Source organism: Pristis pectinata, chromosome 18 (genome assembly GCF_009764475.1).
Source record: "Pristis pectinata isolate sPriPec2 chromosome 18, sPriPec2.1.pri, whole genome shotgun sequence".
In the NCBI taxonomy this organism is placed as follows: domain Eukaryota; kingdom Metazoa; phylum Chordata; class Chondrichthyes; order Rhinopristiformes; family Pristidae; genus Pristis; species Pristis pectinata.
The window spans coordinates 11008706-11021204 of record NC_067422.1 but is presented as its reverse complement, the minus strand read 5'-3'; the positions used below and the strand labels follow the sequence as shown (position 1 = coordinate 11021204).

The window sequence follows — 12499 nt, the reverse complement described above, 5'->3', positions numbered from 1 at the left end:
AACCAAGTACTAGAGGGCAAGCATTTAAGGTGAGAGGGGGAAAGTTCGAAGGAAACGTGCAGGGCAAGTTTTGTTTTACACAGAGTGGTTGGTGCCTGGAATGCGCTGCTGGGGGGACTGGTGGAAGCAAATATGATAGTGGCATTTAAGAGGGTCTTAGATACACTCATGAATATGCAGAGAATGAAGGGATGTGAAGCAGAAGGGATTAATGTAATTAGGCATCGTTAGCTTGATTTATTCAGCACAACATTGTGGGCCGAAGGGCCTGTTCTATGTTATATGTTCTATTACAAGGTTTTAATCTGGAAAAATCCATCAAAGCAATGACCTGGTTGAAAATCACAGATCTACAGTGCACTGACAAACATGCATCTCTCTCAACAGGGCGGAGAGTGGAAGTGGTGGGTGCCTGGGCCCACGATGGACACTGGGCTCGATGGATATCCCAAGCTGTGAAACGCATAGTTCTTCAATCCCAACCTCGGTTTTGACCTGGAGCACTAACAAATCCTGGAACCAATAAAGCAACACGCAAACCTGCCCTCAGAGAACAAGAGGCAGACAATCGAACTCCTGAAGCGACTGTTGATTTCACCGTCACTTCTCCACGAATGCCATCCTTGAAGAAGTTCTCCTCTACTCTGTGGCAGGATTTCCACCTGACCAGTTCACCCTCAGCAGTTTTCTTCCCTGCCTTTGATAAGATGTTGACCAAAACTTGTTTCTGCAGCCATATCTCTTTCCTTAGCAAACATCTCGGACTCCAAATCATCCCACATGGATTTCCACTTTCCTTAACAACACATTACACAGACTAACTAGCTTAAGGTGCTAGTGACTGCCCCGGTTAAGCCATTTTGACTCATCCTATCACAGACATTCCCTATGTTCTACACACCCATTCCCCAATTGAAAATGTTCTACACACCCATTCCTCCTACTGAAAACTAACTTGTATCTCCCTCTTTCCCAGTGCTGACAAGGGGTCGCAGACCTGAAACATTGGCCGTTTCTCTTTCCTCAGATGCTGCCTGGCCTGATGAGTTTTTCCAACATTTCCTGTTTTTATTTCAGACTTCCAACATCTGTGGTTTTATTGGCTTTCATTTCCTGAAACCACATTACTGCCATTCCTAAACTTCCTAAAGGTGCATCGTCACACTATCATCCAGGATTTATTTTCATTTTAAGGATTCTATACACTGTGATATTTATTTTCCAAAGATCCAAAAGAAATGGATAAAACAACATTTCTACTCTAAAGCTTTTGCTGTGATGCAGTGACCCCAAAATAATGACTTGTTAGCCTACGCAATGATCCTGCTCTCAAAGTGATGGCACAGTGTGAAATCATCGGTAGAAACAGAGTGAATCTTACCTTTTCACCTATGGCAATGCAGGCCTTTGAGTCCAGGTCCCTGGGAGGGCTGCAGAGAGAAGAAACAAAATGGTTTCAGCTACAAACATCCTCCCAACAACCAAGTCAAGATGAAACAAAAACAAAAAACGCTGGAAACATTCAGCAGCTCGGGCAACCTCTGCGGATAAAGGGCAGGGTAATTATTTCAATTCAGTGATCTTTGATCGGAATTGGGAAAAGCTAGCGATGAAAGAAGTTTGAAGATGCAGAGGACGGGGAGGAGAGAAGGGAGAGGGTAGGAGGGTTCGGGTGGCAAGCAGGAATGACAGAGACCCGAGGAACTGCAGATGCTAGAACCTCGAGCTGCAGAACGAATGGTGTGTAGTGAAAGAGAATGGAAATAGAACAAATAAAAGAAATAAAAGGAGTAAAGTAGAAAACGTTATCTGAAATTACATTGGAAAATACAGTGAATGCTGCAAATTCATAACAAAAATAGCAAATGCTGATCAAGCTCATTGTTGGAAATTGTTCATATTAATGTTGAATCCAGAAGGCTGGAACATGCCTGGAAAAGTGAACGATTGTTCAAGTTCTGGAACTTCTTTCAATAGTTTGCTACAACTCCCAGGTCATTGAGCAAACATACTTCAACGTTGTTTTAAAAACGAGCAAAACCCTCAAGGCCACGGGCAAGGTGAATGAAGGACATCAAATGGAGGTGCCCAGTGTGAGCAGGGCTTGGATGAAGTGCTAGCTAGTTCCACTGGCTAATAGCCTGGCTGCAATAACAGGTTCCGAACCATAGTGCGTGAAACCGTTGCTAGAAATTGAAAGCAGGAACCAAGGATTTTATTCCAGATACAAAAATTTTGAAGCAAAACATCAGTAGGAAGGGGTAAATAAAAACAAAAATTCAATGTGATACAAAGAGTAGGGAGATGGGAATCACTTTCATAAGGAGGATAGACTAAAGTAGTCAGAAGATAGACAGAAGGTTCCAAGATGGTGGGGAGTTCTGATAGAATTACCATCTGCCAAGAAGAGAATATTCAGAGGCTTAAAAATCACAGGGAGCTAAAACTCTAAACCATAAGTATCCATTTATGGTTTTATTTGAAAATAAAGTGCAGTAAGCTTCATCAGTTGTATCATAGCACAGCAAGAGGCCATTCAACCATATACCACCTCCTAGAAGAGCAACCCCACCAGTTCCATTCCCATTCCAAATTACTCTCAAGTTCCGATCCAATTCCCTTCCGAAGGCACAGGTTGATTTCACTTCAACCAGCCTTACATTCTGGAATTCACTATCTATCAGCAGTCTCCAAGTTAGTAACATCTTCCTCACCTCCCCCTTGTATCTTCAGCCCAAAATGTCCAATCTGTACCCACTGGTCCTTGAACCAATTGCTAAGGGGACAGAGAATGGGCTGTGTACCTCTTCACTTTCCCACAGAGAGACAGTACAGGAAGAGGAGAGAAAACATTTCATTTGTTTTTCCGATAATAAATATTCTCCAAGACACACAGGGTGACTGGAATTGTTCCAGGAATAAAGACCATCTCTATGCCACATCCAAGCAGATGTCAGTTTTCCGACTCCTTCAAAACAACTTTAGAAAAACAGACACTACACAAGTCACTGCACTTTCTCCTTAGTTATTGCTGTTTTCCTTCTTTTCAAACATGACTTACTTATTACATTACAAGAGGCTGCCATTCAACCCATTGGGTCTATACCAGCACCCAGCAGAGCAATCCCATCCAAGCCGTTCCTCCTGATTTCCCTGTAACCCACATTTTCTTGGATGCCTCCGGATTATCCTGCCACCCACCTACACTTGGGGCAATTTACAGCAACCAATTGACCAGTCCTAATGCAAGGTTTCAACCCGAAACACTGACAATTCCTCCCCCCCACCGATGCTGCTCAACCCGCTGAGTTGCTCCAGCAGATTGCTTGTTGCTCCAGATTCCAGCACCTGGAGTCTCGTGTCTCCTGACCTATCTACTCGTCCTTGGGATGTGGGAGGCAGCCAGAGCACCTGGAGGAAACCCACGCCATCACAGGGAGAACATGCAAACTCCACACCAACAGCACCCAAGGTCAGAATTGAACCCAGGCTGCTACAGCTATAGACCACAAGACACAGGAGCAGAATTAGGCCATTCAGCCCATCGAGTCTGCTCCGCCATTCAATCGTGGCTGACTCATTTTTCCCTCTCAACCCCATTCTCCTGCCTTCTCCCTGTAACCCTTTGACACCCTTTCTAATCAAGAAGTTATCAACCTCCGCTTTAAGTATACCCAATGACTTGGCCTCCACAGCCATCTGTGGCAATGAATTCCACAGATTCACCACACTCTGGCTAAAGAAATTCCTCCTCAAATCTGTCCTAAAGGGACGTCCTGTTATTCTGAGGTTGTGCCCTCTGGTCCTAGACCCTCCCACTACTGGAAACATCCTCTCCACGTCCAGCTGTGGAGACAGCAACACGAACTGTTGCAACACTGTGCCACCTTGCCTCAAGCCTGTACTTTACATGCTCACCACAAGGAGGCTCACAAGCACAGCAGCAATGGGCATCCTTCCTTTCTGCTGGAAGTACATCTCACTTTGCTCGTAACTTTGCACCTCACACTCCAGCAACCATCCCCCCACTTCTAACGGGAGGGTTTCCACAATGTTCTTTCACATTCCCATGGTGCGATTTCCCACAAACCTGGAAATGCCTATGAACAATGAAGCTGAACGTAAGTGCCCGTAAGCTGATACAAATGAGTAGCTCTGCAGTCAAACAGCTCACCATATCTCCTGGAGGCCAGCACCATTCTACTGCCCAGCAACAAAGTGGTAATGCTCCTCACCACTGGATGTTGAAGAAGATACGAGAATCACTGAATCCCAGAGATAAAGGATGTACAGAGGGATCTTGGGATCCAACTCCACAGCTCCCTGAAAGTGGCTGCACAAATTGATAAGGTGGTAAAGGCAGCGTATGGCATGCTTGCCTTTATTAGTTGAGGCACTGAGTTCAACAGTCAGGAAGTAATGTGGCAGCTTTACAAGACTTTGGTTAGGCCGCATCAGGAGTATTGCATTCAGTTCTGGTGGCCCCATTATAGGAAGGCTGTGGAGACTTTGGAGAGGGTGCAGAAGAGGTTTACCAGGATGCTGCCTGGATTAGAGGATATGAGCAATAAGAAGAGGTTGGACAAACTTGGGTTGTTTTCTCTGGAGAGTCGGAGACCTGATAGAAGTTTATCACATTATGAAAGGCATAGATAGGGTAGATAGTCAGTCTTTTTCCCAGGGTAGAAATGTCAAATACTACAGGACATGCATTTAAGGTGGAAGGGAGAAAGTTTAAAGGAGATGTGCGGGGCAAGTTTTTTTTTTACACAGAGAGTGGTAGGTTCCTGGAATGGGCTGCCAACGTGGGCTGTGGAAGCAGATACGATAGTGGCGTTTTAAGAGGTTTCTATATAGATACATGAATATGCAGGGCATGGAGAAATATGAATCATGTACAGGCGGAAAGGATTAATTTAATTTGGTATCGTGTTCACCACAGACCTTGTGGGTCGAAGGGCCTGTTGTGCTGTACTGTTCTACGTTCTATGTTCCAACAACTTACTCACCCCCAGCCCTTCAAACCCACCTGATTTTCATTCCCTTCACCTGCCACATGAAACCGGTACATCTGAAACTTGAACACGAGGAGAGGCAGCACATAGCCCAACAGTGGCCCTTGAACTCTCTAAATTGAACCCGTTTGGTTTGTACCAGAAAGTCTGCATGCAGTCCAACGTGGATGAATTAAACCCATACAAAAAAAATGCTGAAGTCTCAAAACGTTTGCAACTCTGAACAAGATATCAATGATCATGGTTTCCAAACAACAGGTATTTTATCTCAAGATAATTTGAAAGGAAGCCTAGAAAACTAAGTACAAGCACATCTGGACTGAATAATTATCAAGCCCTATTTATATTGAATATGCACAAGCAATGTACTATTTATAAACACATAATAAACTCAATTTATTCTTTCCTCACATAATTTACAGCACAAAACTAACTTTATAATGATATCAAAAAAGTAGAAGTATCCTGACTGGTTGCATCATGGTCCTGGTATGGCAATTGAATGTGCAAGAACATAAGAAGTTGCAGAGAGTAGTGGACCTCTGCCCAATACATCACGAGCACATCCCTCCCAACCATCGGTAGTATCTGCAGGAGGTGCTGCCTCAAGAAGGCAACATCCACCATTAAAGATCCCCACCATCCAGGCCATGCCATCTTCTCACAGCTACCATCGGGCAGGAGGTACAGAAGCCTGAAGTCCCACACCACCTGGTTCAAGAACAGCTACTTCCCTTCAACCATTCGGTTCTTGAACCAAACTCCTGCAAAACCCTAATCACTGCAGTTTAGCAACACTATGACCACTTTGATCACTTTGCACTAAAGTGGACTTTGTTTTTTTTTGTTCTAATTGTGTTCTTTCTTGTAAAAGTTGTGTATACATTTATGTTTAATTTATGCTTTTCTTGTAAATTCTGCTCTTATGATGCCATGTGCCTGTGATGCTGATGCAAGTAAGTTTCTCATTGCACCTGGGCATACTTGTACCTGTGCATATGACAATAAACTCCACTTTGACAATATTCAACAGCAGAGTCACTTTACATAGATTGTTGAAATGGTTATAGTATTATTTGAGAAATGTAAAATGGGAACTCTGTCCAAAGCCCAAAATAATTCCAGCTGAAAATCTGACAACTATCATGTCAAGTGGGAATATCACATCAGCAGCACAAAATAAATTTTGAAATAAAGTATGTTAGTTCTACTTGCAAAGAATTAGTCGTGTTTAATTCAGTGAATATCACCTCATTTGCATGATTCTTTACTAGACCAAGGCCTTAACTACACAACACCAAAGCTGGACACAGTCCGTCCTGCAGGTGCCATCCTGTTCTCCAATGCCCATCTCTCCAAGTGTGTGAGATTCAAGTGTAAGGTCGCTATTAATGACAAGTAATCCCTTACCAATCCATTGGTCAACAGTACTATATGCACTCCATGAAAGTGATGACAAAACTCTATTGATGAAAGCACACATTCTGTACAGGGTGAATGTTAAATCACAGTAAAGACAAATCAAGTTATGAGGCATGATATGTTCTGTCCAGGGCAAAATTAGCCCTGAAAAAGTATTTGCAGTTTCTCCACATTAGGTACAATCCCCATGTAATTTATGAGACCATTTGATCCCTAACTTGCTGTACTCTCTCCTCACCATCCCCACCTTTCTGGATCCAATTCCTCTGTCAGTTGAGGGGCTGGTGGTGAACTTTCTCTCAGAGCACATCAGTCAGCTATCATCCACTCTCCTCACCAGTAATCCATGTAAAGCTTAGGGACACAGTAGGGTGGGGGAATCACTCTTCCACATAGCCAGGCCTTAAAGAGCTCCCACATCCTGAGCTCACTATTGTTTCCCTTTTCCTGGAGAGAACCAACATGGGATTGCTCCAAGTGGAACAAATTTAAATGACCTCTCATCATCAACGAGCTTTGAATTGAAACCTTAAACTACAAAAATGTCTTCTTTCTAGAACATAGAACAGTACAACACAGCAACAGGCCCTTCGGCCCATGTGGCCTATGTTGTACTGTTGAAAACAATCCAAGTTTGTGCACCTTCCTCCTTATAACTAATACTCTCTAATCCAGGCAGCAAACTGGGGAGCCTCTTCTGCACCCTCTCCAAAGCCAGCCCTGAGCCAGAAAGCCAGAGAGGCTTCTAAGCAGGAACCATGCAAGGAGACAAATGCCCTCAAAACACAGCCCATGTCTCGTAGAACTGTCCCTACTTCAACACAGTCGGTTAGAAATCTGGTTGCCTCGTCCCACGTTTGAGGTGTTGCGCAATCCAATTTCAACAAAAAGAAACTAAATGGAATCTAATCAATGAAAAAAAACAGGGATTATACAATTTGATGAAGGGTCTCGGCCCAAAACGGCGATTGTTTATTTGCCTCCACAGATGCTGCCCTACCTGCTGAGTTCCTCCAGCACTTTTTTTTTGTGTGTGTTGCTCCAGATTCCAGCATCTGCAGAATTTCTTGTGTCTCCTTACAAGTTTCATTTCAGGCCCTCGTGCATCTGAAGCACCAACACATGGAGATCCCAGTGCGTGCAGCAACATGGGAGGACTCTCCTGTGTTGGTCACTACCTTGGCGGCTGCCTGGGTATACCCGAGTCCTGCTTTAGTGTGATTTAAAGGGGACCTGCCCAAGTAGGCACTGGACCAGTGCGGGGAACCCAATTCAAGTAGGTCCCCTTCGATGTAAAAACATTCATTTGAGCCCTACCTCCACCCCTTCTGCTCCACTCCCCCAAAGCTCTAGACCCTCACTAGACTATATCCGTAACCACTGGCCTGCACTAATTTACTGCCCCCCCCCAAAAATAGCAATCTTCTAAGAGACTCAGTCTACAACCTTCCACCTTCTACCATCCACTCATCTACCCCCACCATTGGGAATGCCTCCATTGCCAGCCATCACCAATCACCAGCAGCCAATCATTCCACCTCTAGTCATCAGTGAACTTACCCACTCTTCCAGCCCCCCACCTCTATCCCCAGCCGGCCTCTCTCTCTCTCTCTCTGCAGCTCCCTGGGTCTATAACCACAGTTCATGTGTTCCCCAGGAAAACCCCAGTGATGCCTTGGGCCTCTTACACTGCCTCCATGTCCATTTGCACTCAAACCAAATTTCTAGGAACCTTTCTCAAAGGGATAATAGTTTAAGAGAAGAAAGTACATTTAAATCCATCAGCTGGAAGTTAATCACCGAAGTAGAGAGATGTATTCTTCCAATTTTGATTCACTTCATCCCCACCCTTCACAACCCCGTCACCTTCCAGCAGATCAATTGTTGCTGGGTCGGCTGTTTCCTTGAGTTACGATCTCAGTTCACAGGGAGAGTATATCTTACAGGAAGAGCAAGTCTAACTTGGCAACTGATAACCAGTTTGTTCTGGATTGCATGCAACAGCAGAGATGGCAGTGGTGTTTCATTAACCATAACAATGAAATAACATTTCCACTGAACAAAGTATTATCCAAAACCCATCTTCCTGATCAGTCCCAATCATTGAACTGTCACTATGCAGGAAGTGGGCGTTCGGCCCATCAAACGTATTCTGGCTCCTTGTAGGCCTATTCAGTCCCACTGCCCAGTAGATCTGCAAACTTATCAAGTGCTGGTCCCATTCCCTTCTTTACAGGCAATACTTTCCACCTTATCTCCACACTCCATTTACAAACCTGGGCAGTCCAGTCCAGAAGTGAACAGCCTTCCCCCTCCCGCCCCACTCCCTCCCCACCACCAGCTTTGAGTGACCGTCATTGGTTGGTTACTTACGTGGGACTTGCCTGCGGCTGCTCGAAAACCTCCTTTGACAACTTCAGCCCTCGGTTCTTCTTCTTACCTGTGGAGACACAATTACAGAGACAGAGGGGGCAATCAGCTGCTGCCTCGCACATTTACTCCTCCCAGGTCCCACTGACACAGCTGATTTTGGATTAGTCAGCTGCAGTAACTGGCACATTGTAGGCACACCCAGGATTTCTCCAGACTTCTGGAATTTCCAGTTATTTGCAAAAATCACTGGGGCTCTGGAGGATTTGTGTCTGCCTTGAACAGGCAGTGTAGTAGCCACCAATCATTGAAGACCCAAAATACATAAGAAACAGGAGGGGAGGAAATCCACTACGTACCACTCCCAAATATTTGGCAAGAACAAAGAAAAAAAAAGTACCATGCTTAATAATTTTGTTTGATTGCCAGTGCATTTTCCTTACCAGTTACACAGTTAGACTCAGTCATTATATTTTAACAACTAAACTTAAAATAAGGGTACTGAAGGACTACAGTGGACTTCAATGGAAATAAATGCAGAGAACTGGTTGGGCTGAAGGGCCTGTTTCTGTGCTGTACAACTCCGTGACTGCAACCGGCAACTGATATTCTCGCAAATGCTCAACACTGCCGATCAAATCACATTCCCCTCCCATCATCTCCTGCCTGCAGAGTTTCCGATGGAAGGCAGATTTATCATGAGGGAGTGCAGAGTTTTCAATCCTTCTGGGCAAGCAGAAATCGCAGTTTCAAGTGCTTTTAAAAACAAGAAAGTGTTTTCAAGCTCTGTAGATTCCCCCATTCACCTCACGTACCCTTCAGACCTGACCCAGTCGTTAAAGCTGCTAAATAGACAGAAGACATCGTTCCTGTTACTTCAAGCCTATAGCAACTCAGGATACACTGAATGAAAAGCTCCTCTTTCCACACATCAAACAGGGAATACACCTGGTCAACACACTCTCTTCGGTGCACAGACATAATTGTGCTTCTGATAAAGTAAGCAGAGTTACAATCACTTTGAGGGTACTGGGACTTGCAACGAAGGGGTATAATTCAATGATGATAACACTCCATAATGGAAGTCTTTTGCTAGGGGTGTGCTGTTTCTTCACTCCTTGCAAACCCCATCAAAAAGGCAAGAATCTGCAGATGCTGGAAACGTAAATTAAAACAGAAAATTATGGAACTACTCAGTATGTCGAGCAGCATCTATGGAGAAAGCAGCAGAGTTAATATTTCAGGCTGGTGGAGGTTATCAACCTAAAGTGCTAAATCTATTTCTCTCTCCACAGGTGCTGCCTGACCTGCTGAGTATTTCCAGCATTTTCTATTTTTACTGTAGACTAAATATTGACCAGTGTTATATAAGTTATCAAGTCTGACAATTAAGCAATTCAATCTTTAAGGAAATAAATATAAGATTATTTCTCTCCTCAGAGCCAGGCCAACTCTACATAATTACCTAGGTTTAAAAGAATAATTGCAACCTAACCAATATTTGATTAATTATATTATTATTTGCCCATATTTTTAAGAAATGGAATGTTCCATATTTAATCTGACTGCAACCAAACACTGCAGTCAAAAAACTCTGAATCACTCGACTTTACAAGCCAGCTTATCATGCTTCCTATTGTTTCTGTAGTTAGGAAGTGGGTCACAGTTTAAAACAATAAGATTATGCAACAGGAGTTATCGGTCCTCACATTTTTGCCTCAATTATCTTGCAAGAGCACTTCAGGTATTACTGGTTTTTGGAAGTGATTGAAATGCTGCCAACTGCACTGTGTGTTATTGCATAGAACTCTAGCCACAGCACAGCAGTTATGCAGTAAAATAACAGAACACCTACTCCTTTCTCCAGCCTCTAATGCCGTACCATCAGTCTCTTCCCTGCAGTGAGGGACATCTGAGCTTGCCTTTAGTGCTGCACTGAGTCGTGGGCAACCCTGTGAAATCTACTTCCAGTCTGAAAATCCAGAGCAGTAATGGAGCAGTTCAGCACTGTCTCAAGTGCATCATTTCAGGGAGATGTTAAACTAACTGAACTCAATCATATTGAAAAAGCAGAAATGCCCTTTGTCTTAAATGGAGCCAAATTTCAGAGGGGGACACAAAACACCGCTAGGCTCCACACTCTGCATGCAATGGACACTGTTTCTCCACCCCTGGCCTTAGTGGTCAGCTCATGACTCTGATTCCCTCAACGAAGTCAAGGCAAGGGAACGCTGTCAGCAGAAGTTTCACTATTTCAGAGGGAGTGCTGTGTTGGCAAGTGGAGGTTTTAGTGTATTTGGAGCGAAAAAAAACTACTGAGTGTCCCAGCATGTTCTGTTTTTGTTGAGGTTTTAGTCTAGCTTCCTATAGTTTGGAAGAACCCAAATGTTAGCACGAATACAATCACCAGTCTGGATAAAGATACTGCATTGAGACAGAGGTCTGCGTTCGGTCACGACAACAGCACCAAGTGCTTTAGAACTGCAGATGGCCAGAAATAGGTCCTCTCTCCTGCCATCCATGACACGGGGATTGACCATCGCAGGGTTAGAGGGTATCTCTCATGCTCTCCATGTTGAACCCGTGATCTATTTTAGTCAGTACCTGGGAAACATTAACCCAGCAGCGGTTGGAATCTTCAGGAGAGCATGGGCGAGGATAAAGGGAAACTTGAAGAGGGCAAAATTTGAACGAGAAAGAAGATCTCAAAATATTGTTGCGCCTTCCATGATCAAACATTATCCCAAGCTGCAGCCTGGGGCCATTTTGGGATGGCAATGAGTCAGCACACAGTGCCGGGTTAGGAACGAAGTGCAGCGAACAACCTTCTTGACCGTTGCCATCCCTAGGAATACCTACTTACTGGACACCATGGGCAGGCGGCTGGTAACGGTGATTCACTGCAATGGAATTAGAATGAGAATTTCAATTTGCTGCCACTCCACCAATTGTGACTGCTGCACAGCAAGATCTCACAAGTCCAAAATAGTGAATAGCAATGTAACATGAACAAAGTTGGCCTCGAGAAGGAGAAATCCTCCCTCTTCCTTTTCTAATACTATCACAAGACATCTTGCATCCAAAGCAAGTGATGGTTTAACACTTGATCCACAAAAGTGACATTGCGCACACATTTCAACATTCCCTCAGTGAAAGGTTGGTTATAGAGCCACCAAGTAATCCAACATGGAAGGAAGCATCCATCCCATCCACTTGCAGCAAGTTCTTTAAAGCACATTTCCCACATCCTTGCAAAAGTGTTTACCCTTTCCCATTTGATAGCTCATATTTAATCTGATTCTACCACGAAAAGGTGCATTCCAGATCATTCACTTGTGCGCAAAACAAAATCCCAAGCTTGTTTACACATCACACTAAATCTATGTCCTCTGATTACTGATCCTTCTTCTGTTAACAGCTTCTGTGGACTTGTTCCATCCAAATCAATCATGATTTTGAGCCCTCTACTGATATCCTCTGCTCTAAATCCCCAACCTCTGCAATGCAACACCTCTCTTGCGAAAGCAAGGTGGACAGAATTGGACACAGTATTTCTGCTGAGGCCTATCCGGGGTTTTGTGAAGGTGTGGCATATGCATCCTGCTACTTTATGCCCCGTATGCTTAAAATAGACCTTAATTGGCCCTGCCACTTTTGAGATTTATGTACATAGCTTGATCTCTATTCCTGAA

The 12499-nt window shown here is 44.1% G+C and overlaps 1 protein-coding gene across 2 annotated transcripts in view; it reads right to left on the bottom strand.

Moving 5' to 3' along the window:
- map2k6 (mitogen-activated protein kinase kinase 6) overlaps positions 1-12499 on the bottom strand; it is a 105476-nt gene that overhangs the window by 64792 nt on the left and 28185 nt on the right. For both annotated transcript variants that reach the window (XM_052032802.1, XM_052032803.1), the window contains exons 2-3: positions 8811-8877; positions 1382-1430 (exon numbers count right to left, since the gene is read on the bottom strand). In XM_052032802.1, coding sequence (XP_051888762.1) covers positions 1382-1430; positions 8811-8877 — 116 coding nt within the window. The remainder of the gene's footprint in view (positions 1-1381; positions 1431-8810; positions 8878-12499) is intronic.